The following is a 26,705-nucleotide window of genomic DNA, read 5'->3' on the forward strand; positions in this document are numbered from 1 at the left end:
GAAATTAAGTGCATGCCAAAGCAATGTGCTCCAAGTAAAGATCAACTCAAATATGAATTCATTGAATATACATTAATTGCCATCCAAAGATTTGTTTTGTGGAATTGAAATTAGTTCATTAATTCATCATCCTGCTAGTCAGTTCATGGAACTGCACAGTTTTGAAGCTTGGCAATACATATTCCTTTCATCCACTTGCTTCTAGGTGTCTTATTTTCTGAAGCATGCTTGCCTTTCATGTGTCATTGTGGATGTGGATGTAAATGTCTCAGTTTCTGATATCTTCTGCATGGCTGAGCATATCTATCTATCTATCTATCTATCTATCTATCTATCTATCTATCCAGGGGTGTAATGATGGGGGGGCAGGCAGGGCACGTGCCCTGGGCGCCACCCCAGCGGGTCACGTGGGGGGGCACCAAAAAGTGGCATCCCCCCTGGATCGCCCGCCGAGTGTGGCGGCGGGCGGGTGGCGGCAATTCGGCGGCGGGCGGTGGCAGGTCGCCCGCCAAGTGCGGCAGTGGCTGGTGGCGATTGGCTGTAGCGGCCCGAGCAGCAGGCCTCAGCGTTGCTCTGCCTGCACTCCTCGGCGGGCGATCCGCCGCCGCTGCTCGGGCCGCTACAGCCAATTGCCACCAGCCACCGCCGCCCGCCACCGCCGAATCGCTGCCACTGCCGCCGCACTTGACGGGCAACCCGCTGCCGCCCGCCACCGATGAATCACCACTGCCGCACTCGGCGGGCGACCCGCCGCCGCCCGCCACCACTGAATCACCTCCACCGCCGGCGATCTGCCACCTGGGGCGCCGCCGTGCCGGCACAGCTATGTGGGAGCCGGGGGGGCACAATTTCAGGGCCAGAGCTTTCCTTGGGCGCCGTTTCCCCCCGATATGCCACTCTATCTATCTATCTGTCTGTCTATCATACTTATATACCACCTAAGATCTCTCTTTCTAGGCAGTGTACATAATCCGAGTTACAATATAAAAATAAAACAAGCTCTCTTGCCTCCTGCTTTCCCTTTATGAACGGCAAATGCATTACAATGCTATGGATTTCAGTCAGTGTTAGAAGTAAGAAAAATGGCTTACCAGTAGTGAAGGTCAGGATGCTGCTATCGCAGTGCTGGGAATGGGAGAGATTTGGAAGTGAATTTCCCAATCTGGACCCACCTCTCTGAGCTAAATGCAAACCGTTCACACCAGGCAACTCTGGTCAGGAGGCCTCATAGTGAGGCCTCGGTTAGATGGTCGGTGCTGCCATGGGACTGCCCTGCCAGTATCCCACACTTGGGGATCCATGGGAAATGTATTTCTTATGGATCCTGGTGATTATATTCAGGACCCATGGGAACGGCATCACCTTTGGACCTCATTCCTGAAATACCGCTGCACTCAAGATCAGATGGAAGCCCCATGCTGTGAGGCTTGGCCACTGCCAGCTAGGATTTAGAGAGTGTCACGGGATTCAAGTGGTGGTGGTGTGGAGGAGGGACTTGTCATCCTCCAGGGGTTGCCAACTTTTTTTTTTAAGTGCAAAGAGCTAGCAGTCAGCTGAGATGAAGGATTAAGGCAGGGGTGTCAAACTGTGGCCCTCCAGCTGTTGTTGGCCTATAACTCCCATCATACCCAGTCACCATGGCCAGTAGCCAGGGATGATGGGAGTTGTAGGCCAGCAACATCTGGAGGGCCTCAGTTTGACACCCCTGGATTAAGGGCTGTTTCGGACAACCGATAACTCTTCTCCCACCCCCCAACAAGCTTCTGGTTTGTGTAGCTTCTGAACTGAGGAGACTAAATTGTCTAAAGGGGTCCAGCACGCGATGGACTTGTTGGCCCTAGGAAGTCAGTCTTGCTGAGCCTGCGATGGCTTCTTGTTAGACCCCTGCAGACTGCCTCCTTCCACTGGAAGGACTGGATTGTCAGTCCTGTAGGACTGCAAAAGCCATAACTGTGTGTGTGTGTGTGTGTGTGTGTGTGTGTGTGTGTGTGGTGGGGGGATGGGTTTGTTTCAGCTCAAAGCTTATCTATTCCTGCATCCTATTGCCCACAGTGGCCAACCAGATGCCTCTGGGAAGCCCACAGGCAAGAGAGGAGGGCAGGCCCTATCTCCTATGGCTACTCGCTTGCCAACTGGTGTTTAGAGGCATCTTGCCCCTGAGGCTGGAGGTGGCTTATAGAAGGACTGCTCAACTTCAGCCCTTCCTGCAGATGTTGGCCTACAACTCCCACAGTCCCTGGCTGTTGGCCACTGTGGCTGGGAATTATGAGAATTGTAGTCCAAAAACAGCTGGAGGGACCAGAGTCCTCAGGGGTAGTAGCCACTGTGGACCTGTCCTCCATGAATTTGTCTAAGCCCCTTTTAAAGCCATCCAAACTAGTAGCGACCATCACCAAATCCTGTGGGAGAGAATTCCATTGGAGGCAGAATGCATCTTCTTCCTATGTGACTGTAGTTTTTCACTCAAAGATTTGGTAGAGAGCAGTGGAGGGGCCAGCCCCCCCCCCCGCACTTTCCAAGGTGGGACTGTAGTAAGTCCCATGATAAAAGCCACCACTTCATCCAAATTCCCCTGTTGACTTTGAACTGGCAATTAACTGGCAGATAACTGGGAGAGATAAACGATCCTTCTCAGAGGAGAATATTTGGCCCAGAGGTCTCCAGTTCTTGCTCCCGACTGTAGTCGCTGAACAAGCGGGTCAATCAAAGCACAGAGCTACTTCTGCCTTTGGTCAGGAGCACATCAGGCCTGCGTTTCTGAACGGCTGAACAGCCCCTGCTCTGTCTGCAGGCTGTATTGATTCTCCGCAGTTCTGAGAAAACAGCTTCCCCAGCCTTATATTGCTCCTGAAGCAGAATTCACTTGGGTGGACTGCTTAATAATAATTTGACTTTGATCTCTCTCTCTTTCTCTCTTTTTCAAAGCAAGAGCAAACCAGCTCCTCAAATCTCACCCAGCAAATCTGTGGGAGGAGAGTTCTGCGTGGCTGCTGTCTTTGGCTCATCAAGGTCTTGGCTCGCAAGCAATCCGGGACTTAAAAGAGAAAAAGGTTTGTGTTTGGGAGGGGAGAACATGATAATGAAATGAAGGTGCCATATACTGAATCTGACTACTGGTCCATTTATTATTATTATTATTATTATTATTTATTTATTTATTTATTTATTTATTTATTTTACATTTTATATCCCGCTCTTCCTCCAAGGAGCCCAGAGTGGTGTACTACATACTTAAGTTTCTCTTTCACAACAACCCTGTGAAGTAGGCTAGGCTGAGAGAGAAGTGACTGGCCCAGCGTCACCCAGCAAGTCTCATGGCTGAATGGGGATTTGAACTCGGGTCTCCCCGACCCTAGTCCAGCACTCTAACCACTACACCATGCTGCCTCTCCTACACACAGTACTGCCTACTCAAAACTGCAGCAGCTCTCCTGAATGGATCTGGAGTAGGGTCTTTCCCTTTCCCAGCCTAGCCACTTGAGATTCTTTTATCTGGAGTTGTTAGAGATGGATCCAGGCACCCTAGGAACATAGGAAGCTGCCTTCCTTTGAGTCACACCATTGGTCCATCTAGCTAGTATTGTCTACACTGACTGGGAGCAACTCAGGCAAGGACTCTTCCCTGTGTTGTTGCCCTTCCTTAACAACAGTACCAGTCTGAGTTTTGTACTTCCCCCTTCCTTTTGAAGGGTGTTGCCTTCGTTCTGGCCCCAGAATGGGAGTATCTTCCATTGTGGTGGGAGAAGGCTTTTGTTCCAGTTTGGGGTGGTGGCAAGAACTAAGGGAAAGTAAAAAGAAGAGCAGAACTCAAGGGAGGAGAGCTGGTCTTGTGGTAGCAAGCAGGACTTGTCCCCTTAGCTAAGCAGGGTCCACCCTGGTTGCATATGAATGGGAGACTAGAAGTGTGAGCACTGGAAGAGATTCCCCCACTCAGGGGATGGAGCCACTCTGGGAAGAGCATCTAGTTTCCAAGCTCCCTCCCTGGCAGCTGAGAGAGACTCCTGCCTGCAACCTTGGAGAAGCCACTGCCCGTCTGTGTAGACAATACTAAGCTAGATGGACCAAGGATCTCACTCAGTCTATGGCAGTTTCCTATGTTCCTAACATGCAGTCTTAAAATATGAGACATGCAAGGGTCTAAAGCATATTCATTGCAGAAAGGTCCACATGTTCTGAACTTATCACTCTTCTTTGGAGAAATTCTAAAACTACTGAATAGAATGTAGGAACATAGGAAGCTGCCATCTGCTGAGTCAGAGCATTGGTCTAGCTCAGTGATGTCCACACTGACTGGCAGCAGCTCTCTCAAGGTTTCAGGCAGGAGTCTTTCTCAGTCCTATCTGAGAAAGCAGGCGCCCTAGCACTGCAACTTCTTGATTTCCAGAATCCAGAGTATTACTTTCAAGCCTGAGCCATTTTGGAAGGGCGGTATACAAATCAAATCAAATCAATCAATCAATAAAATAAGCGGAGGTAAAATTTCTCCCCCGCATCACCCAACTTTGCCCTCTCCATTCACCGGCAGCAAAACTGGAAGGGCCGTTTTGGCTAGTTCCAAGGGGGCGGATGGCCGCCCCCTGGGGGTGCTGCAGCTTGCCACAGATGGTGGGCTAGCACCGCTCTTACATAGGTACAAAAATCAAGTTTCAAATAATTGCAAAGCGAGAAAGCTGTTATTCTAAAGTGCTGTGGGCTTCGGGAAAGGCTTCAGCTCCCATGATTCATATCAGATCTCTAGCCCGAACCTGGTGGAGGATGTCAGACTTACACATATGCATGATGTAACATATCACCTGTGATGAATGAGACAAGAGGACAGGATGAACTGTTGTGAGCCACTTTGAGAACGAAAGCGGGATAAAGGGGCCGGTTGCCAAGCTGTCAGTACAATCAATCCCCTTCCCTATTTCTCATCACAAACAGATCAGTCCAAACAGTGTGTTGTGAAGTCTCTGTACATCATCAGCTGCTACGGGACGCTGGTGGAGCATGTCTTGGAACCGCGGCCGCTCAGCACCGCCCCAAAGATCAGCGACGACACTCCTCTTGAGATGGCGACGTCTCCAAGGGCCAGTTGGCTGCTGGTTCGGTAGGCTGCCCTTACTTAATGGCTCTTCCCCCCCCCCACTTCAAGTGTTGAAGACATTCATTCATTAAATGGTTGGAGGCCCCCATGAGCTCCCAGCGCCCACTCACAGAAGAGGCTGCCGAATGTATCTCTGCATGAGTGGCGGCCCTGACCCTGTTGCTCCCGCTCCACCTCTTCTGAGGCCAGATACTCCACAGTTCCTACTCTGCCCTGGGTACAGTCGGAGGAGTCAGCTGCTTTATGGACAAGCCTGTGGAGTCTGCTACTCTGGAGGGCATTCCCAATCAGGAGGCACCCAGAGAGCGACTCCTGCAGACACACGGCGAGTGGACCTGCTGGGTAATCCTCATGTCTGACATGCACCCGTTGCATGCACGTACCATTGTGCCATCCCCAATTTTCCTTTTAGAAAAAATGGTGGGGGGAAGCCCTGTCAGGGTGGCACAAAATGGACCATAACATAGAGTGAGTGAGTGTGAGAGTGAGTGAAGGAGCGATTTCAGGTTTGAATGTGTGCTTTAAAAAAAAGTTAAGGTGATTTTTCCAGATGAAATAAGTTATGTGGCTGATGGACAGAGAAGCAGGTCTGCAGCTATATTAAGTTGGGGTTGGGGGGACAAATGAGAATGTCTTAGAACATAAGAACATAAGAAACAGCCCTGCTGGATCAGGCCCAAGGACGGTTCAGCATCCCATTTCACACAGTGGCCCACCAGATGCCTCCAGGAAGCCCACAGGCAAGAGGTGAAGGCATGCCCTCTCTCCTGCTGTTACTCCCCTGCAACTGGTATTCAGAGGCATCCTGCCTCTGAGGCTGGAGGTGGCCTATAGCCCGCCGACTAGTAGCCATTGATAGACCTCTCCTCTATGAAGTTATCCAAACCCCTCTTAAAGCCATACAGGTTGTTGCCTGTCACCACATCTTGTGGCAGAGCACCCCACAGGTTGATTATGCGTTGTGTGAAAAAGTACTTCTGTTTTTGTTGGTCCTAAATTTCCTGGCAATCAATTTCATGAGATGACCCCTGGTTCTAGTGTCATGTGAGAGGGGGGGAAATTTCTCTCTCTCCACTTTCTCCACACCATGCATGATTTTATAGACCTCTATCCTGTCTCCCCGCAGTCGTCTTTTTTCTAAACTAAAAAGCCCCAGGTGTTGTAGCCTTGCCTCATAAGGAAGGTGCTCCAGGTCCCTGATCATCTTGGTTGCCCTCTTCTGCACCTTTTCCAGTTCTTCTTCTTCTTCTTCTTCTTCTTCTTCTTCTTCTTCTTCTTCTTCTTCTTCTTCTTCTTCTTCTTCTTCTTCTTCTCCACCGCCTATTGAGATCATCTGGAGAGGTTCATCTGCAGTTGCCACCAGCTCGTCTGGTGCCTACTCAGAGATGGTCCTTCTCCCTTGCTGCCCGGAGGCTTTGGAATGCACTCCCTGCCGAAACTTTAAATGTTAATGTGTTTTTATCTATAATTTTTTTTATCTTTTTATGAATTTTAAATGTTGTATATTATATTTTAAGTTTTAATTCTGTTATTATGTTTTAATTCTGTACACCACCTTGAGATTTTTATACTAGGTGGTATATAAATTCAACAAATCTCTGGCAGGTCTCAAAAAACACCTGAAAACTCATTTTTTCTCCCAAGCTTTCTCGGCTTCCTAAATTGTTTAGGTTTTAATCTCTGGTTTATTTTCAAATTGTTAAATGGTTTTAAGTTTTTTGTATATGTTTTTAACTTGTTTTATTTATTTGTTTTATTTATTTATTTGATTTCTATACCGCCCTTCCAAAAATGGCTCAGGGCAGTTTACACAGAGAAATAATAAATAAATAAGATGGATCCCTGTCCCCAAAGGGCTCACAATCTAAAAAGAAACATAAGCTAGACACCAGCAACAGTCACTGGAGGTCCTGAGCTGGGGGTGGAGAGGGCTAGTTACTAGTCTCCCCCTGCTAAATAAAGAGAATCACCCCGTTAAAAGGTGCCTCGTTGCCAGGTTAGCAGGGGTATTATTATGCTGTTGTTAACCAGAGATGAAGGTTTGGGGCGGTGTACAAATTTGATAAGATAGATAGATAGAGAGAGAGAGAGAGAGAGAGAGAGAGAGAGAGAGAGAGAGCCTCCCCGTCCCCCCAGCTAACACTCCTTCACCCAAGCTTTTAATTAGATACTGTTTAAATCATTTTTAGATTTGTTTTAAATTTTAAATCATTGGATTTTTTTCTGGGAGACTAGAAGTGTGAGCACTGTCAGATATTCCCCTTAGGGGATGGAGCTGCTCTGGGAAAAGCATCTGAGGATCCAAGTTCCCTCCCTGGCAGCATCTCCAAGAGAGGGCTGAGAGAGATTCCTGCCTGCCACCTTGGAGAAGCCGCTGCCAGTCTGTGCAGAAAATACTGAGCGAGATGGACCAAGGGTCTGACTCAGTATATGGCAGCTTCCTATGTTCCTATTGCAGTGTCTTTATTTTGTGTGTATTGTTTTATTGTAAACCGCCCAGAGACAGTTTTGGGCTGTATACAAATATGTATGTATGTATGTATGTATGTATGTATGTATAAATAAATAAATAAATAAATAAATAAATGTCCCTGGGCCCTTAAGGAAGACACACACACGCATGCATGCACACAGGGCAACCTTGCGATGCCCCTGCCCTTAAGCAGGGAAACCCTGGATAGAATCTTGGGGGAGAAGGGGCAGTGAAGGAGGGAGAGTTGAGGGGGGCGAAAAAGGCGGGAAAGGGAGAGGGGGGCCTCCTGAGGAGAAGTTGCCAGAGGGAGGGGGAGAGGAGAGCTGGTCTGGTGGTAGCCAACATGACTTGCCCCCTTAGCTAAGCAGGGTCTGCCCTGGCTGCATTTTGAATGGGAGACTAGAAGTGTGAGCACTGTACAAGATTCCCCTCAGGGGATGGAGCCACTCTGGGAAGAGCAGAAGGTACCAAGTTCCCTCCCTGGCAGCATCTCCAAGAGAGGGCTGAGAAAGATTCCTGCCTGCAACCCTGGAGAAGCGGCTGTCAGTCTGTGAAGACAATCCTGAGCTTGATAGACCAAGGGTCTGACTCAGTATATGGCAGCTTCCTCTGTTCCTATGAGGGGACACGAATGGGGCCAGTCAGGACTGGGACGCTCCAGGAGTAGGGAGCAGAGGCAACCAAGCCCCCTATGTGGTGAGCGATCAGCAGCGCCCGTGGCCCTGCTGGCATTCCTCTGTGGCTGACCGGAATTCCCCTGGAAATGTGCCTGCCTGCCTTTAACTTGTCTTTACAGAACACAGTTGTTGTTTAAGCTGGTGTATCCTCTCCCACACTTCAAAAACCGCGCACCCGGTTAAGCTTGCGAACCCAGAGGTGCAGGTTCGAGGAGGCCCTGAGAGGCGGCCGTGGATATTTGGGTCTCTCGTGCTTGCTCTCATCGCCAGGGGCTCTCAATTGCAGGTCCCCAGATGTTGTTGTTGGACTACAGCTCCCATCTTCCACAGCCACAGTGGCCGTTGACAGGGGATGATGGAGGTTGTAGTCCAACAACATCTGGGGAACACCTGTCTTGTATAATGGTTCACCTAGTGCAGGTTTGTTTGCCTTTCTCTGGGGGAGCAACCAAATACACAAGCACACGACAGCTGAAGTTGCATTTTTATTATAATAATAGTGGCTACAAGGCTAAGCAAGAAATCAGCAAGTCCTCAGTTAAAATCTTGCCCCTGCCAAGAACTCAGTGGGTGTCTTTTTGCTAGTCACCGTGCCTTAGCTGTAGGCTAAGTGGGACTAGAACCCGAGGGACCCGAGTTCAAATCCCCATTCAGCCACAAAACTCACTGGGTGGCTCTGGGCCAGTCACTTCTCTCTCTCAGCCTAACCTACCTCACAGGATTGTTGTGAGGATAAATATCATGTACACCACTCTGGGCTCCTTGGAGGAAGAGTGGGATATAAATGTAATGGTGGGGGTGGGAATAGAATAATGCTCACTTGCCTTACAGGTATGTGAAGATTACAGGGCGTTTTTCACATAGCAGGCTTTACTGTGAGTTCAAAGTTCTCCAAAAAAACCCCAAAAAACCCTATGCAAAAAATGGATTTTTTTTACCCTGGATATAAATTGGGCTACACGCGAACGTGCAATGAAAAACCCAAATTGTGTGTGAAGTGCTCTCCAATAACTCACAGGGACTTCGGGGTAAATTTGGCCAATATGTGAACACACACCCTCCATTCCGTAGGAGGTACCCATTGTGAATATCCAGTGTAGAAAACGCCCAGCAAGATTATATACATAAAGCACATCAAACACTTGAACCTGCAACTGAAATGCAAACTATTATATGAATTATTATTGCCACCACCTTGGTCCCTTATCTCTCCCCCGCCCCCGATCTTAAGTGTAGGTGGACTCATTCTGCATCCATCTCCAGGGTCTAAGGATGCAGACTGGTTGGCCCCCTAGGAAGGACTCATGGGTCAACTCCAGCTGAGCGGCTGTTAATTCAGCCCTGGCAGCATGTTACAAGAGGCTAGAGCAGCGCTGCACAATCCCGCCCCCAGCTGGTTTTGGACTACAACTCCAATCATTCTCAGCCACAATGGCCAGTTGGGATAATGGGAGTTGTAGTCCACCATCTGCAGGAGGGCCCAAGTTGTGCAGCCCTGGACTAAACCATTTGTCCTATCCAATGAAATGTTCCCAGGGGCTGTTTAGAGAAATTAAACCTGACTTTTTGAACTAAAGATAAATTGCTGAGAAAATATTGTCAGTGTTTTTGACATTTTAAAATATTTCTCAATTGATTCCCCCCACCCTTTTTGGTAGGCTCCAATCTCCTTTAGCACTGGCTCACTCCTGCCTGGACCAATCAATACTTGATTTACCAAGCTATTGAGGAGAGGCCAGCCCTAATTAATAAAATGACAATGCAGTCATTATTGTCAAAACAAACCAGTTGTGGATCGATATTCTGTAACTTTACACATCTTGTTTTTTGCGAATTAGGAGCTCTTTAGACGTCTCCCCAGCTCAGCTGGGGTAGGATGTGGCAATGTGCTACATCAGGATTAGACCAGTCCTAAATTGCAAATTGTGAGGCAATGTATGGTATTGCAAACCCACATCCTCATGGTCACATGGTGCTGAAACGTTGTGAAGTCATTGCAAATGTTTCTGGGATGAGTTCACATCACATACTTTTTTGAGTGGTGTGTTACTGGAGAGTTGTGGGTCGGTGATGACGCTGTCTTCTTATGAAGTTACACACTTCTGCATGCCTGTGAGAATACAAAGGGTTGCACCCAGAGATGTGTAAGCAGAACTCTGTTCTCACTCCATGGCTTGCGCAAGAGGCTCTCTGAATCCAAGCCAACCTCTGGAGAGGGTGGACTCTCTCTTGCTGGAGGTCTTCATGTAGGGGCTGGACAGCGATCTCTTGGAGAGGCTCTCGCTCTGGATTCCCTGCATCAAGAAGAGAGTTCAATGCGAGGTTTCTCCAAGGGGAGGGGAGCTGGTCTTGTAGTAGTGAGCATGGACCTTCTCCTTTGCTTAGCAGGGCCCACCCTGGTTTGCATGGGAATGGGTGGCTCCACGGGTCTGCTGCGGTAGTGTGGCCGCAACAGGAAGAATGGTAATAAAAGCAATTGTAGTCCCACATTCCGTTATGTCACAAACTTCTGGAACAGCAAGAGCAGCGTATTATTTCCGTTTAGAAAGCATTGCCAAGAAATTTAGGACCAACAAATGGAAGTACTTTTTCACACAAGGCATAATCATCAGTCATTGTGGAATTCTCTGCCACAAGATATGCTGACAGCCAACAACCTGGATGGCTTTAAGAGGGGTTTAGATACATTCATGGAGGAGAGGTCTATCAACGGCTACTGGTCAGAGGGTTATAGGCCACCTCCAGCTTCAGAGGCAGGGTGCCTCCGAGTACCAATTGCAGGAGAGCAACAGCAGGAGAGGGGGCATGCTTTCACCTTTTGCCTGTGGGCTTCCTGGAGGCATCTGGTGGGCCACTGTGTGAAACGGGATGCTGGACTGGATGGGCCTCCTTGGGCCTGATCCAGCAGGGATGTTTCTTATGTTCTTATGTCCCTGCTGAGATCCTGGAGGGGAATAAGTGCCAGGACTGCATCCCTGCCCGTCCCTGTAGCACTGCACCACTGGTCTGCTGTAAGATATTCCCCTTAGAGGATGAGGCTGTAGCGCAGTGAGAGAGGTTGCATGCAGAAGGTCCCAGGTTCACTCCCTGGCAGTTGGGAAAGACTCCTGTCTGAAATCTTGGAGAGCTATTGCCAGTCAGTGTAGACAGTGCTGAGCTAGATGGAGCCATGGTCTGACTCAGTATAAGGCAGCTCCCTAGGTTCCACATGCCCAGTGTGGAAACTGATTTCAGTGTCTGAAAAAGTAACATGTGAAGTGCTCTTGAGTGTGTCTCTTGTTTTCATAACTCCTCTTAGGACTGGGCCACTCGGTACCCTTTTTCCATCTGCCTGTGGAGTATTCCATGCTTGTAGCAAGCGAGTTTAAATAATTATAAACACTGCACTCTCTTGCATAAATAATCGGATGCGATGACACAGATGCTGGTTTTTTCTTCCAGCTTAAATATTAATACTCTTGTGTTGCTTCCGCAGAACTCCCCAGTGGAATGAACTGCAGCCGCCCTTTAACGCAAATCATCCACTGCTCCTGGCCGCAGATGCCGTGCAGTGCTACCAGTATCTGCTTGTTGGCTGTAAGTAACTTGGGATGTTCCTTTTTGCAAGTCTAAGGTGTGAATGTTCAGCTTTTTCTAAAAAAATGAGCAAAGTCTCAGTGACTGAAACCATTGCAGTTTGCAGCTCTTCACCTGTTTACAACCCTCTTATGTTTCAGAGGAGGGGTTTTACCCAAAGACTTTAAATATATACTAGCTGAACCCACATGGATCATCAGTGTGCTTTGTTGCTCTCCTCCGAGCCTCTCGTTCACTCGCCCCCTCCCCACTCCTCTCCCTATCTGCATATGGAATCCCCACTGCCCAATCACCTCGGTACTTCTGTTCTGTTACCTCTGGTTGGTAAAGCACTGTGTGGGTGGGGCTTGCCACATACAACCTTAGTGTCATATATATATCTGACATATATGACACTCCCCGCTTATCTGTGCCCCTTTGTATTCCTTGAATTTTCCTAAAATAAAGGTGTGAATGATCCGCAGTGTTTCAGGCCCATCGCTCCCACTGTCATTTTTTAAAAAAAATTGAGTGTTTTATTTAAATTGTATTGGAGCAGTTAGATACCAATAAAAGTGAACGGGGGAATTAAAATATTGTAAATCCCAATGGCCCCAGTATGGTGAAAACTCTCATACAGCAACACAAAAAACTCCCACTTTACAGGACAATGGTGACTTGATGTTGATGCAGCAGTCACAAAAAGGAGATATAAGTCAGAATTTGAGTTAAAGGGGAGATGTGCACAAAGAAAATATCAGAGTTCTGTGAGACCTCATGGGATGGTAATTAATGTTGGGATCATTACAGAGCACAGGTGCTATTCCTGTGTTGTTGTATTCCTGTACTATGAAGAAAAGCCAGTAGTGGTCAGAGTGTTGGACTAGGTCCGTGGAGACCCGAGTTCAAGTCCTTGTTCAGCCACGAAACTCACTGGGTAACTCTGAGCCAGTCACTTCTCTCTCAGTCTAACCTGCCTCACAGGTTTGTTGTGAGGATAAACAGAACTGTGTACACCATTCTGGGCTCCTGGGTGAAAGAGCAGTTTGTGTGTGTGTGTGTGTTTGTGTAATCAAGCAAGCAAGCAATCCTTGGAACAGTACTATATACTTTAACATTTTTATGTTACATGCAAGCCATTGCCAAGCCTCTGTTTTTAAATGATGAGTGCATTAGGATCTATTTTTACAATATTTTAACACTTTAAGATTGCATTTAAATGTGAACTATAGATTAATATGGTGCCCCCTTTTACTCTTTGTTTGACTCCTGAACCCCCTGGGCCCACAACACAGTGTGCACCTTCGCTGTAGTAAAAGTGTCACCTCTAGCTACAGGCCCTCCTAGGTAACCCCTCAGGGTTTTGTAATTCCTGTGTGTCCCTATCCTTTCTTTGAGAGTGTGATTGCAGAGTTGAAAGGCTTCTCTGAGCTGTTGACACTGTAGACATGGGCAGCATATTACTTGGCTCAGGCAGTAAAAAATGTGTTAAGCAGATAGCTGGGTCAGAAGATTATATAGAAAATCTCAGTTGCAACTGGTAAAAGCAACGCTGGTGCCAGGCAAGGAATATTGGCCGTGATCCAGCAAAAGATGCATTCTAGAGCGGAGATTCCCAACCTGAGTGCTAGGGCACGCTGAGAGAACTGCTTGTGTGCTGGAAGAAATACATGGACCAAGTAGCTGAAGGCTCCTTAGAGCCCAGAGGGCTCACCCATGGTGGGGATGGGGCCATAGTTCAGTGGGAGAGTACCTGCTTTGCAGGTAGGAAGTCCCAGGCTTAATTCCTGGCATCTCCAAGCAGGTGAGGAAGACAGAAGGGCCGTTCACAGGATGGTCATTAGGGTAGGAGTAGCCTTCTACCCTAATTTGGGAGCTGGTGCACTCCCGATTTCTGATTGTATCTGTGGACCAAATAAACATGGTGATGACTGATGATGATAAAACCAAGGTTAGAGGTGGGGAGCAGTTGGGTGAGGTTGCAGGGTTAATCCCAGAAGCCGCTCTGGTTGAGGTTCAGGATTCCAGGGAGGAATGGATACAGGAGGCTCAGTTTTAGGTAAAACGTGATTCATGTAACTTTTATTCAGCGTCAATAATAGAACAATTAATAATGATCAAGGCAAAGAGTATAAGAGCAGGCAAGAAGACTCTAAGCCAGGTTATATTAACACAGATTTGACAACACGAGGGTACAACAACTGTCACACACCCACATTCACTCTCATACTAAGTGATCAGCCCCCTAAGTGATACTAAGTGATCACTCCCTGTCTAAGTGATCAGCTTAGCTGTCAGCTTTGCAGGTGGTACTTAGGCTTGGCAGGATGAGGAGATGCTGCACGCAGATCCTGCTGGTTTGATGGCAAGTCTCCTACTAGAGGTTCTGGTGCTCAGAGTTTTATAGGCTCCAGATGGGGTGGTCTCTCCCGGTTCCAGCCTTATGCTATGGGTATATGGTCCCGCCCTAGGTGGGCTTCCCTGCCCAAGGAGGGCCCCTCAGAGTCCAACCATTGGCTCTGGTCTCAATCAGGCCTGCCTTCTAGAGGTCCGTCTGATATCTGGGGTTGATCTAGAATGGCGTTGCACTCTGCACATGACCCTTAGTATACTGCACATGCTCCTTTCTCATCTCCACACCCAGCACCTTACTTGCTTTCTAATAAACCTTATTCGTCTGTTCGACACCCACCCATCATACAGATGTTTCCTTTTGTGGTCAAATGTCCTCTGGGTAAATTTTTGCGGAGTCTTTTGTAACCAGCTGCAATGGGCAGAAACTGTTTTACAAATCTTAGCATTAGGCACGCCACACAAGACAAGAGCCAATTTATGATGCTTCACCACTCAAGAGCTTGACAATAGCGCCTCCATTTTGTCTCAAACCAAAGTTAACCCTTACAAAACAATTTTCCCAAAGTAGACACATCAAGCCCCAGCTGGGTAGGATGAGTGTGCTCTGCCCAGAACCTGTCCCCAGCTTCTGAATGAGGGAGGCAGGGAAATCACCCTACCCAGCTGGGGCTTTGCTGGCAGTCCAGCTCATCGAACACGTGACCAGAAATCATGAGTACACCCAGCTCCCAAATTAGGCTAGAAAGCTTCTCCTCTGCTACTGTTGATTGTGTCAACTGCCCTCATGTGTCTGAAGCTCTGGAGAGCCACTGTCAGCAGTGCAGAACATACGGAGATGGATGGACCAATGGTCTTGACTCTGCAGAAGGCAGCTTCTGTATGAGGCTGCCTGCTCAGTGTCTGCCCAGTTTGCTGCTCTGGCCTCCTTCTTTCCAGTCCTCCTCTGCTGCCCTGTCTTTGCATTCAGACTGATGCGGTGAGCCAGTTGCTCCCAGTATAATCTGTCACAGAATTACATGCCCAAGAAGGAGGAGTCTGCCTTCTGGGTCTCTGCCCAATTCACTACTCTGGCCTGCCTTCCTTTTCCTGTCAGTCTTTGCTGGGGATACGTAATTCTTTCTCTGAGGCTCTCCTCCAGGCCTCCCCACCATCTGAAGTTAAGCAAGTGATGCCAGGAGAAAGGGTCTCCCCAGTGGTGGCACTCTGAATATGGAACACCCTCCACAGAGACGCTGGTCTGGCACCAGCACTGATGTTTGTTTGATGCAAACAGACAAAAATTTGCATGCATGCTTTATAGCTGGTTTTTATGGCGTGAGCTAGAATTTCCTGTGTTTGGCTGTTTTTGTGGGTTATATTATTTGGTTTTCTAATTATTTGAAGAGGTATTCAATGCTTTCATTGCATGTGTTTTAAACTCTGTGTCACCCTGACAGTCTTGTTGCTGAAGGAGAGCAGGGTTTATCAGTTTTCTAAATGAATAAATCTGTTGTTGTCTCTCTGTACTGGGTGTGGTCAAATAATTTCATTGCTCCCAATGCAGAGGGACAGAAGAATTACCTGGCTCTCAGAGGAGGTTGCCTGTTGTGTATATGTCTGAGTCACTGCTCAGAGCATGCCTCGTTCCAGTCAGGAAGAATTCAGTATTAAATTCTGCCCAGTGATTTAGCATTAGCTTTTATTTGAAACTTAATGTGAATTTATTTTTAAAATTCCCAATCTGATACATTATATTATTATTATGCTATTTACACACAGACTACCAGATGTTATTGACTGGATTTAGTGCTTTAATAATTGGGCCTTCCCTAAGGGTCTAGGATAACTAAAGAAAAATTAAAGAAATTGTCGTAGTATTTGTGCTGTCCCAAGTAGTGTGGCCTTCTGTCGTTGATGTGTTGTAATTTTATTGATGCCTAAGGTATGGAGATGGTGTTCAAGTTCTTTTGGTACTGTACCAAGGGCACCAACAACTATTGGCACTACTATAGTTTTCTTTTTCCAGAGCCGCTCAATTTGAATCTGAAGGTCCTTGTATTTAGTTATTTTCTCCAATTGTTTTCTGTTGACTCGTCTATCCCCTGGGATTGCAATATCAGTTATCAGAACCCGCTTCTTTTCAATGACTGTCAGATCAGCCATATTGTGTGCTAAATGCCTATCAGTTTGTATTTGAAAATCCCAAAGGATTTTTGCCTCTTCGTTTTCTGTGACCTCAGTTGGATGATTCCACCAATTTTTGCTTGCTGACAATTTGTAATTCTTGCAAAAGTTCTATTCACTCCAGTCATATCAAGGCATTTTAAAATCCAGTTGATGATGATGATGATGAATGATAATGATAAAAAATATTTTTATTACCTCCTTGACTATTTGCTCAACTTGAAGGGAAAAAAGCTAGTTTTCGTTCCTGAGGCTTAAATCCGCCCCCCCCCCCCCGCAAGTGACCTCTTAATGAATCCTCTCCTAAAGGATTTTAGATTTATATATTTGTGGATATTGTCCGTTTGTTTTGTTTAAATCCACAAATGAGCAGCAAGCCAGACTTCGAATACATTTGGCGGACTGTAATTACGCTAAGAAAACAATGACATACAGTGCAATTGTCACTCTTAGAAAGCAGAATGCAGAGAAATGCCAGTTTATAATCCAATGCAAAGTAAATAAGATGCAGCCCGATAAACAGAATTGTTAGGAACCCGCTGGCATTTTCCTTTGTTTCTGGAAGTAGCTACATCAGTGGATTACGCCAACAGTAATTATTTCTGTTCCTTTCTGTCTGCACTTCACAATCCTTTTATAGTACTCACAAGGTAGTTATTCCTGTTCTTGTTTTCCAGTTCTCCTCCTGAGAGCAAGGGCCACTTAACAGTCTTTTGCTCTCATTAAAGAGGACAAGGAAGGAAAATGAGAAGAGGACACTCTTGCCATATTCAGTGCCCAGCACAGAAATAGAAAAAGACTAGAGTCACCGACAGCCTGTACCTCTATTAAATTGAAGGCAGACACTGTTCATGTTTCTCCATAGACACAGAGTAGTGTTGCTTTAAGCCCTACAAGCCTTGCAGTAGAAAATAAAGTCAGTAAACTAGTAACACTAGTTCAGTGTTACACTGGAAACACCAATAAGGACTGTGATAGGGTTGTAACTCTTTGGTCCCTAAGTAGAAATGAATTAATTTGCTTCCTACTGCAGCGTGGTGTAGTGGTTAGAGTGCTGGACTAAGACCGGGGAGACCTGAGTTCAAATCCCCATTCAGCCATGATACTAGCTGGGTGACTCTGGGCCAGTCACTTCTCTCTCAGCCTAGCCTACTTCACAGGGTTGTTGTGAAAGAGAAACTTATGTAGTACAGCGCTCTGGGCTCCTTGGAGGAAGAGTGGGATATAAATGTAATAATAACAATAACAACAACAACTGTTTGGGCTTAATTTCAGTTGGCAGTAGTGACTTTTTTGACTACTTGGATTACATGCAGAGGTGCTGATCTCTGAGGACTCCAGAGTGGAGAAAATCAGGGTTGCAAAGTATCTCAGATTAACTTTACCCAAATATCCAGGGCAAATGTTTAAAGTTGTTATAAAAACACCAAATCCTTCACAAACATAAGCTGATATTAAGTATGTATTCATAACATCATATAAAAGTCATGTTTGTTTTCCAGTTTTTAACGGTATATGATAGGACTAGAATATATATTGTCATCTAAAAGACATGCAGATACAACAGATTTGAATCCATAGGAACACAGGAAGCTGCCATCTACTGAGTCAGACCATTGGTCTATCTAGCTCAGTATTGTCTTCACAGACTGGCAGCATCTTCTTCAAGGTTGCAGGCAGGAATCTCTCTCAGGCCTATCTTGGAGATGCTGCCAGGGAGGGAACTTGGAACCTTCTGTTCTTCCCAGAGCAGCTCCACCCCTAAGGGGAATATCCTCCAGTGCTCCTACATCAAGTCTCCCATTCATATGCAACCAGGGCAAACCCTGCTTAGCTAAGGGGACAAGTCATGTTTGCTACCACAAGACCAGCTCTCCTCTCTGGATCCATTACAGGGAAAAATGATAGGCTGGTATCAAAGGCTCTAGATCTCCTGAAGGTTTTAAAGAAAGGTATGGTAAGGAAGTCCTAACAGCAGGATAGTCTAGTACTGTACTCAGCTTTCAAGCAGGTTGTCATTGGCTGATTTTAAGCTGGGGTGTACATGTCATATGGGAAGAGGTACTCCCTGAAATAACTAGGGCCTAGACTCTCCAAGGCTTTGGTGGATAGACCAAATTCTTATTGACCTTTTGGTATACATTTATGTGCCTGTCTTTGTGCAGAGAGTGTTGCATTTTTCCCAGTGGTTGCTAAACTCTTAAAGTCTCTTTTAAAACCCAGCTTTGCCCTTCAGATGATTGCCGATGTGTGTGTGTGTGTTTTTTTTTTCTTTAAATCATCTGAAAATGCTTGGCTTGAGATGTGCAAGGTTCATCTTGCTTTCTCAGACACTAATTTGTGTGTGAAAACCCAAACTGCGGAGACTCTAATTTAATATCTCTAGATCCCAGGCAGCAAAGTGGAAGCGTTTAATCCAATCAACTCAGTTGACGGCTGACTCCCGTAGTATATTCACTCGTATTGGCAGACATCTTCGGTGCTATCTGGCACACGTTGCTATGGGGAAGATGACTAAGCTTGTAAATTAATCTTGCTATTAAAGGGAGAAGGGAAAACAATAAGAAGCAGCTGAGATGTTTTTGTGGAGCAGAAGAAGACTGGTGCCCACACACAATGCATTGCAGTACACAAGAGGTTACCAGAGCTTGAATAACTGTGACTAAGCCATCTCTATCCAGGTAAGATCACAGTTGACATATCAGCCAAAGCTGATAAAAGGCGCTCCGAGCCAAAGATGCCACTTGAGCTTCTAGTGACAGTGCTGGATCGATGAGCACCCCCAGACTGCAAACCTGGTCCTTCGGGGGGAGTGCAACCCCATCTAGAACAGGTTGAACATTTGCCTTTTCTTCCTCCGCTCTGTCTCCTTGAATGACTCTCCACTAGGGCCATTAGTGCACGCAGTCCACTGTCAAACTTCTGATTTGAATCCCAGCTGATCCTGACAGGGAGGAGTGCAAGCAGCCAGACAGAACAGCAGTAATGGAGCAACCCAGTCGGAACTTAGGGAGCAAAAAGCAAAATATAGGACGTTTAAATCCAGTGGTTTGTTTTGGGCACAAAATGTTCACACGCCCACTTTCCCTTTCTTTTTAATTAGCCCAAAGAATTAGCTTGAACTCTGGGATCGGAACCCTGGTTGACATTCCCATTTTGCCAGACTTTCTCCAGATGCTCGGCAGTGTGTGATGGAAATTGCTGCGGCTGGGCAAAGAGACCACGAATGCACACGAGTTTTGTGCTGCCTCCACTCCGTTCTCTGGAGTTTATTTTCCTTTCCATTCCCCACTGCACACCACACACTAGTCATTTGTCAAAAGAATGTGCATTCCCACATGGACCTCCGTGAATAATGTCTTTCAAGGGGAAGAGGGCCTCCCAAAGAAAGGTGACCAACTCAACCATCTCATAGTAGGAGTCATCTGTGAAATACACTCTTACTAGATTGCTCCCGGTGGCCATCCTTATTTTGTCTAATGTTTTCCATTTCTGAACCCAGCTAATTCTTAGTGCGTAATCAGTTCTCTTTGCTGTCTGCCAAGGAGACTAGATCAGGGCCAACTGGTAGTAATAATCATAATAAAGTCTAATAATAATGGGAATAATTGTAGGAATTTATAAGAGCTGTTTGGCAGGGGGCAGTCGGCCTCGCATGGTGGTGAGCTCTCCTTCACTAGAGATGTTGAAAAAGAGGCTTGGATGACCATCTGGTAGGGATGCTGAACTGAGCATTAGACTAGACCCTGCCACCCACCCTACTAGCTGTAGGTCCTTCTCACCACAACCACTGCCACCCTCACAAAGGTGGGAAGGGCGGCAGGTAAGATTTGCAGCAACCATAGTGCTTTTGGTTTGCATGCCTAGCAGTGTCCTGGTGTGTTGAGAAACAAGGGAACTACATTTCCCGGGGAGACATGGGAACTACATTTCCCAACTGTAGTTCCCATGGTTTCTTGTAAAGGGAAGGGTGAGGTAAAAGGGATCCACTTGCAGTCGACTTGGACTCGGATGAGTCTGGGTCCACTCCAAATTGACTCTGGGGTGTGGTGGACCCCAAAGTCCATTGCCTGGATCCCCCTCACCAATTTTGGACTCCATCACTGGTGTTTTGTGTATGTCAGTGTCACCAATATGCTCGCTGCCCATCTCATTTATAGTATTGTTAGTCTGAACTTGCTTCAGTTATAAAATCCTTGATTCCCTTTACAAACAAACCCCAAAACTTGTTATGCAGTCTTAGAAATTGGCTATACCATATTCTAAAATGCTTGGGCTCTTAGATTCCATTAAATACAAGAAGATGGCTGAAGCTGGGGCGGGACCTACCTACCTGGGTTTTTGTTGTCACCCACCCCCACCCCGCCCCATAGGGAAATATCTGTTAAAACGAGAATGCTCTGCTTACCTGCAGCAGCAATGTAATGGTCTCACATTAGCCGTGGCGGCCTGCGGTTTGATGCGCTATTGCTTCCGTCTGTATGTTTAATTGCCAGCAAATGGCTAAATGGGAAGTTGGGGGGTGAATGGCCGCGGCTGTCTGCCATGTGAGCGGTAAAAGGAATTCTGGCGCCATTTCAGGGTCGCGATTTGTATCTGTCTATCAGAGCTCAGAATGCAGCCGTTTTCTCTCGGTTTCAGGCCTCTGTATAGCATTTCTGCAGATTGTTTGGCTCCATTAAGTGTGCGGCAGTCGGATGGGGAGGCTGGGGGTGGGGTTGAGGAGGGAGGAGAGGAATAAAAGCCTGAATGGCCCGAGCTGCAAGGGGCTACGGATAAGCCCTCTCTTTGTCCACGCTCAGAACACTGCATTAGGTCTCATTATCCATTTATAAGTGACCTTTGGCCCCCCCGGGGTCATTGAAGAAATACTCTGTGTGGTTTTCTAACAGAAGGTAGCCCTCTATCAGCAGACGGGCACAACAATGAATTGTCTGATAGTCTGGTCAAAGGATATACTTTAGAAAAGTTTATAAATATACAGCTTGATGCCAAAGCTGCCGCTCTTCCTTCCTTTTCATCTTTATTCCCCACCCCCACTCCAAAAGTTCAGAGCCAACCAGGTTGTGTCTTAGCTGCAGGAGGAGCAAGGGGCCTTTTTATTTTGGACCCCCTGGATTTAGTCAGTCGTGGATTTTAAGTGATATTGGGAAAGGAAGCGGTTGGGATTTTTAGAAAGAATGATCATTCAGAAGGTCGCAGCAATGGCACTGAAGGGTGGGAACAAGGACACCGTTGTTTGGAAAAATACTGGATGGAACGAGTGACCAAGAGCCATGTCCCAGGGGTGGGGGTCATAATTGGGCTCACGCAGCTGTGCGATTTGCTTGGGGGGGGTGTCATCCGTGACATCTGCCGAGAAAACCTGGAGGCAGAACACTCGGCTTATAACCCACCTGGGCTTTTCTGTGTGTGTGAGCCCTGGCATTCTCGTTATAGGGCCATTTCTGACTCTTGCAGGTGTGAAAGCCCAGCTCTTGATTTTTGTTTTGTGACGGGGGGAGGCAGAAGCAAGGAAGCAAGGCCTTAGGCATGTAAGAAGAGCCCTGTTGGATCTGAACAGGGGTCAAGGGCAACTCCCCCCCACCCCAGATTGAAGCACTGAATTCAAGGGGGCTTACTCCCACATAAGTAGCTATAGGATTGCAGCCTTTGTCCCCCACAAAAAAAAAAAAAAAAAGTCCTGTGGGCACCCATGGCAAGGGGTCCATCTACTCCAGCTTCAGGTTTCTCATAGTGGCCAGCTTCTTGTTGTTTTTCCTGCTATTGTTTTGCCAAGGTTAGATTAATATGTATACCAAAGCTACTCAAAGCAGTTCACATACAAAAAGCAAACAAACAAACAAACAAACAGGTTTCTGGCTAACGCCTGTTGTTGCTCCCCGCCCCCCGCCCCTCATCGTCAGCAACTGTATGTGAGCGAGTTCCTCCTCACCCACCCTGTTTTTGGCATTAACATTTTGCCTGCTTCTCTTAAACAGTTTTTGACTGTTTGTGAGAAGCAGGCAGGAAGTTGATATTGAGGGTAGAGGAAACTGGCTTATAGAGATTCTGGATTCCTTGGAGTTCAGCAAATTGCAGTCCCTTTATAACAAAAACAAATAGCATTTAAAAATAAATTACATTTGGACCCCCTGCTAACTGAGCAGAGAGGCACCTTTAACAGGGGGAGGGCAACTAGCCCTATTCATCCCCAGCACAACATCCCTCCAGTGGTTGTTGCTCGTGACTATCTTATGTTTCTTTTTTAGATTGTGAACCTTTTGAGGACAGGGAGCCATTTTATTTATATCTATCTATCTATCTATCTATCTATCTATCTATGTACGCCGCTTTGGGAACTTTGGTTGAAAAATTGTATATAAATATTCACCGTATTCGTATTCTGAACACAGAGGTCCATATAGCCACCGTGGCTAATAATCATGGAGAGATGTCACCTCCTCCGCCATGCATTTGCCCAGTCCCTTTTAGAACCACCTCAGCAATGACCATCACCACAGCTTGTGGTAGCCAATTCCATGCATTAATGATGTGTTGCGTACAGAAGTATTTTCCTTTGCCAGTCCTGTATCGCCTGCTGACTGATTTCATTATGACCTTGAGTTCTAGTTACAGAGAGAGAGGATGAGAGGGAGGGAGGGAGGAGCTATCTGTCTTAGGGAGTAACAAGAGCTGGCCTTGTGGTAGCAACTCCCCTTTGCTAAACAGGGTCAGTCCTGGTTTGCATTTGAATGGGAGACTACATGTGTGAGCACTGTAAGATATTCCCCTTCGGGAATGGGGCCACTCTGGGAAGAGCACCTGAATGCAGAAGATCCCAAGTTCCCTCCCTGGCATCTTTGAGATAGGGCAGGGAGAATATCCTGCCTGCAGCCTTGGACAAGCCACTGCCACTCAGTGTAGGCAATACTGAGCTTGATGGACTAATAGAAGGCAGCTCCCTGTGTTCCTGTATTATTGAAGCCAGGGTGTACCATATCTGCCACTGGCCTGTTCTTAAGACTGGCAGGTTTTTCTTCATTCCATCTTTGGTGTGGAATCCTGCCTGCCATCTCACAGATTCAGGAGCTGCTAATGGCTTAAGACTTCACCTTGTGTTGCTCTCACAATGAAATGGGCTGAAGGAGGGTCTTGGCTCGATTTCCTCCCTACCAAATGCCCTGATGGTCTATGCTATATGAAGTGCTGCTGCTGCTGTAAAATTGGGGATTGCTGCGAGGCCCTTGGTATGGTTGCAATGTAGGCCTTGGAAAGGATATTTAGATGCCATGACGTGTCTACACCTACAAAGATTAGAATCGTTCAGACAATGGTTTTCCCCATGACACTCTATGGATGTGAAAGCTGGACTTTGAAGCAAGGTAAAAAAAGCATTGACACTTTTGAACTTGGGTGCTGGAGAAGACTTTTGAGGAGACCATGGACAGCCAGGAAAACAAAGAAATGGATCATAGAACAAATCAGTCCAGAATTTTCACTCGAGGCACAAATGACCAGGCTCACACTATCCTACTTCGGACACATTAAGCAAAGACCCAGCTCCCTTGAGAAGTCTATAATGCTGGGGAAAGTGGAAGGAAAGAGAAGAGGAGGGCGACCAGCAGCAAGGTGGATGGACTCCATCACGACAGCCATGAATGCAGCACTGAGAGACCTTAAAGGCCAAGCTGAAGACAGATAATCCTGGAGAGAATCTATCTATGTGGTCGCTAAGGGTCGACACCGACTCGACTGCCCTTAATCAATCAATCAATCAATCAATCAATCATGAGGCCCAACAAAAAAGGTACTCCCTCACCACCCCTCCCATACAAGGTGAAAGTTCTCCGTTGAGAATTTCAGCTCAATTGATCCCTATTTTATAGTGAGGAGTCTTTTCTCAAAATAAGTTGGGCCTAATAAAACAATTTATGTCTAGGCACCTTAGAGGTTGTATCTCATTGTTCTAAATCCCCACTCAGCCATTTCTCATTATTCAGTGGTTGTTTCCAAGGCAGTTTGCAACATAATTAAACCGCAATTAAGCTCTAAAACCAATTAAAAATAAGCAAATACGTACTGTAAATATAAATAAATCCAGCAGCAAAAATGTCTTGACTCTCCCCCGTAAGTGTTTGGCAGGACAGAAATGTTTTAGTCTTTCTTTGAAAGTATGCAAGTGATGAAGCCATGTGATTTTATCTTATTAGGTCATTCCACAACACCGGGGCTGTTTCTGAAAAGGCCCTGCTCCTAGGCAGCTGTAAATTAGCATCCACAAAAGATGAAATGTTTGGCAGGGCCTTGTTGATAGACCTCAGTAGTTTTTGAGGGATCATATGGGAGAAGATGAGATACTAAGGATCCAAACCATTTAGACTCAGAAACGCACTGTGTTGACCAGTGTAACCTTTGGAAGTTAGGTATCATGTGATCTTTACAGCGTACACCCAGCATACACGCCAGCCTCTCTTCTCAGCTGATAAAACGGGGAAGGAAGTTGGGCAGCAGGGGAGCATCTCAGCACAGTCATAGCTTGAATCTTGTCAGTGTCAGTCAGGAAACAGCAATCCCCCTGACCATTCGCATTTGAACAGCTTCAAAATGATCTGAGTACAGAAGCAGACTCCTGCAATAAGAGATACTAAAAGATCATCCATGTTGTTATAATTTTGGTTTCCTGTAGATAGATTACTAACATCACAGGGAGGGAGTACCTTCTGGATCTGCCATTTCTTCTCTCCTCAGTTAAGTTATTCTTTCTTATTAATAATAGTAATAGTAATAATAATAGTAATAATATAATGGGAAAGGCCCACAGAAATTAGGAGGCTGATTGCAAGGATTAATATATTAACTAGTCTGCAACATTCTTTGACAAATTGCTTATTAAATACATCAAAATTGGTTGGCCGTTGTGTGTTTTTGAATTGACAAATGAGTGCATTAGGGAAGGAGAGAAATCCATTAATTACAGCTGCCCTCGACCATAGGAAATGTAATGATATAAATATAGATTTTGTTAAAACAAGCAAAAGAAAATAACCCCCACCTCCTGAGTTTATTGTAGTGTTTGCTGGTAAGCTTACGTGGCACATCCTTGCTATTAAATCTCTGATGGGTGGTCTTGGAGGCAGGAACGGCTGATTGATTTTGAAATGATCCCAAAAAGCCTTCCTGTTAAGTTAAGATGTGATGTCACATTCTGCCAGGCGATAGTTTCAAGCATTCTCCTGTCAATGATCTCTTTCTGCATTGACTTGTCTACCTTGGCATCCCTATGGTATGTAAAAGGATTCTGGGTGCATGATCCAAGATGCGGTAGGTTGGCATTGGGTATTGGGCAGAGGGTATGGGAGAATGCCAGCTTTTTGAGATGGCATGGAAAGTATATCTATCTATTTATTTTCATTTAACACATTTTTGTACTGTCCCCAACACAACAATTATAACATTAACACAATTAAAACAGTTTAAAATACAGATAAAAACTGTAATTAATGTTAATGGATAAATAGGCATCGAAATTTGGAGAGAGGGTAGAAATCTCCTTGAGGGTGATGTCATGCTTGATTCATGACTGCTGAAACAGCAAACCTCTGCAGAATACTCTCTTTCTATCAGCCACCCTTACCCACACTGTCTTCCCCATCCCTACTTGTGGTACCCAAAGATGTGGAAGGAGCTTAAGTGTTGCATGATTTCAGTGCATGAAGTGATGACATATCAAGCATACGGCACACCAATCAGAGTGTCTAGTTTTGCCCTTTGTAGACCTCTTTTAAATCATATCCGTATTCAGAGAGCATATCCCGTTGCTTGCCCCCTTCAATTTCCCCTGGTTTCAGCTTGGTCTGTCTAAAAAGTAACCAGGCCTTTGCATTAGGAAGCCAGTGGTATTATTTCAGCAGCTCAGCATTTTACAGCTTTTGGTAGACAGCAGAGTGATGCATTCATCACCGTGTGTTGTCCAAGTGGAGGGTTAAATATTCATATTTTCTCAGCTCTCCTCTTGATGTTGTGTTCTTCAAGCATGCTGTGAAACGTTGCCTCTAGCTAGTGTCGTGTTCTCCTCCTACAGTTATGCTTGTTTTATGCACAGTAATTAAGCCAGGCAGCGTCCTTGTCAAGTTGACTTAACAGTTATTGCTAGTTAATTGAAAGCCCAGCTTGTTTCATGCTGGGCAAAATTCTTCTTTTCCTACTTGTGAAGACTTTAGAAGCTGCACCAAACTGCAGAATGGGATGCAGCACAAACTCAGAACTAGCAACATCCGCTATGAGTTTTTTTTACGTTCATCACACTGGGAAATGTGTGATGTCATTAACGAGAGAATCAAAGGACATTGGTGTGTTTGATTGGTGGGAAATTGAAGTAAATAGCAACGTGTTCCACTCTCAGGTTATTGGGTGG

General features: G+C 46.1%; 1 protein-coding gene across 18 annotated transcripts in view; it reads left to right on the forward strand.

The window, feature by feature from the left end:
- BCAS3 (BCAS3 microtubule associated cell migration factor) overlaps positions 1–26,705 on the forward strand; it is a 535,871-nt gene that overhangs the window by 236,144 nt on the left and 273,022 nt on the right. For all 18 annotated transcript variants that reach the window (XR_008311725.1, XR_008311724.1, XR_008311723.1 and 15 more), the window contains 3 exons: positions 2,926–3,050; positions 4,924–5,089; positions 11,712–11,812. Coding sequence is in view for 15 of the 18 variants with exons in the window: in XM_053274524.1 (XP_053130499.1) it covers positions 2,926–3,050; positions 4,924–5,089; positions 11,712–11,812 (392 nt within the window). In the remaining 3 variants the exon portion in view is untranslated. The remainder of the gene's footprint in view (positions 1–2,925; positions 3,051–4,923; positions 5,090–11,711; positions 11,813–26,705) is intronic.

The sequence above is a fragment of the Hemicordylus capensis genome, chromosome 12, assembly GCF_027244095.1.
Source record: "Hemicordylus capensis ecotype Gifberg chromosome 12, rHemCap1.1.pri, whole genome shotgun sequence".
Classification (NCBI taxonomy): domain Eukaryota; kingdom Metazoa; phylum Chordata; class Lepidosauria; order Squamata; family Cordylidae; genus Hemicordylus; species Hemicordylus capensis.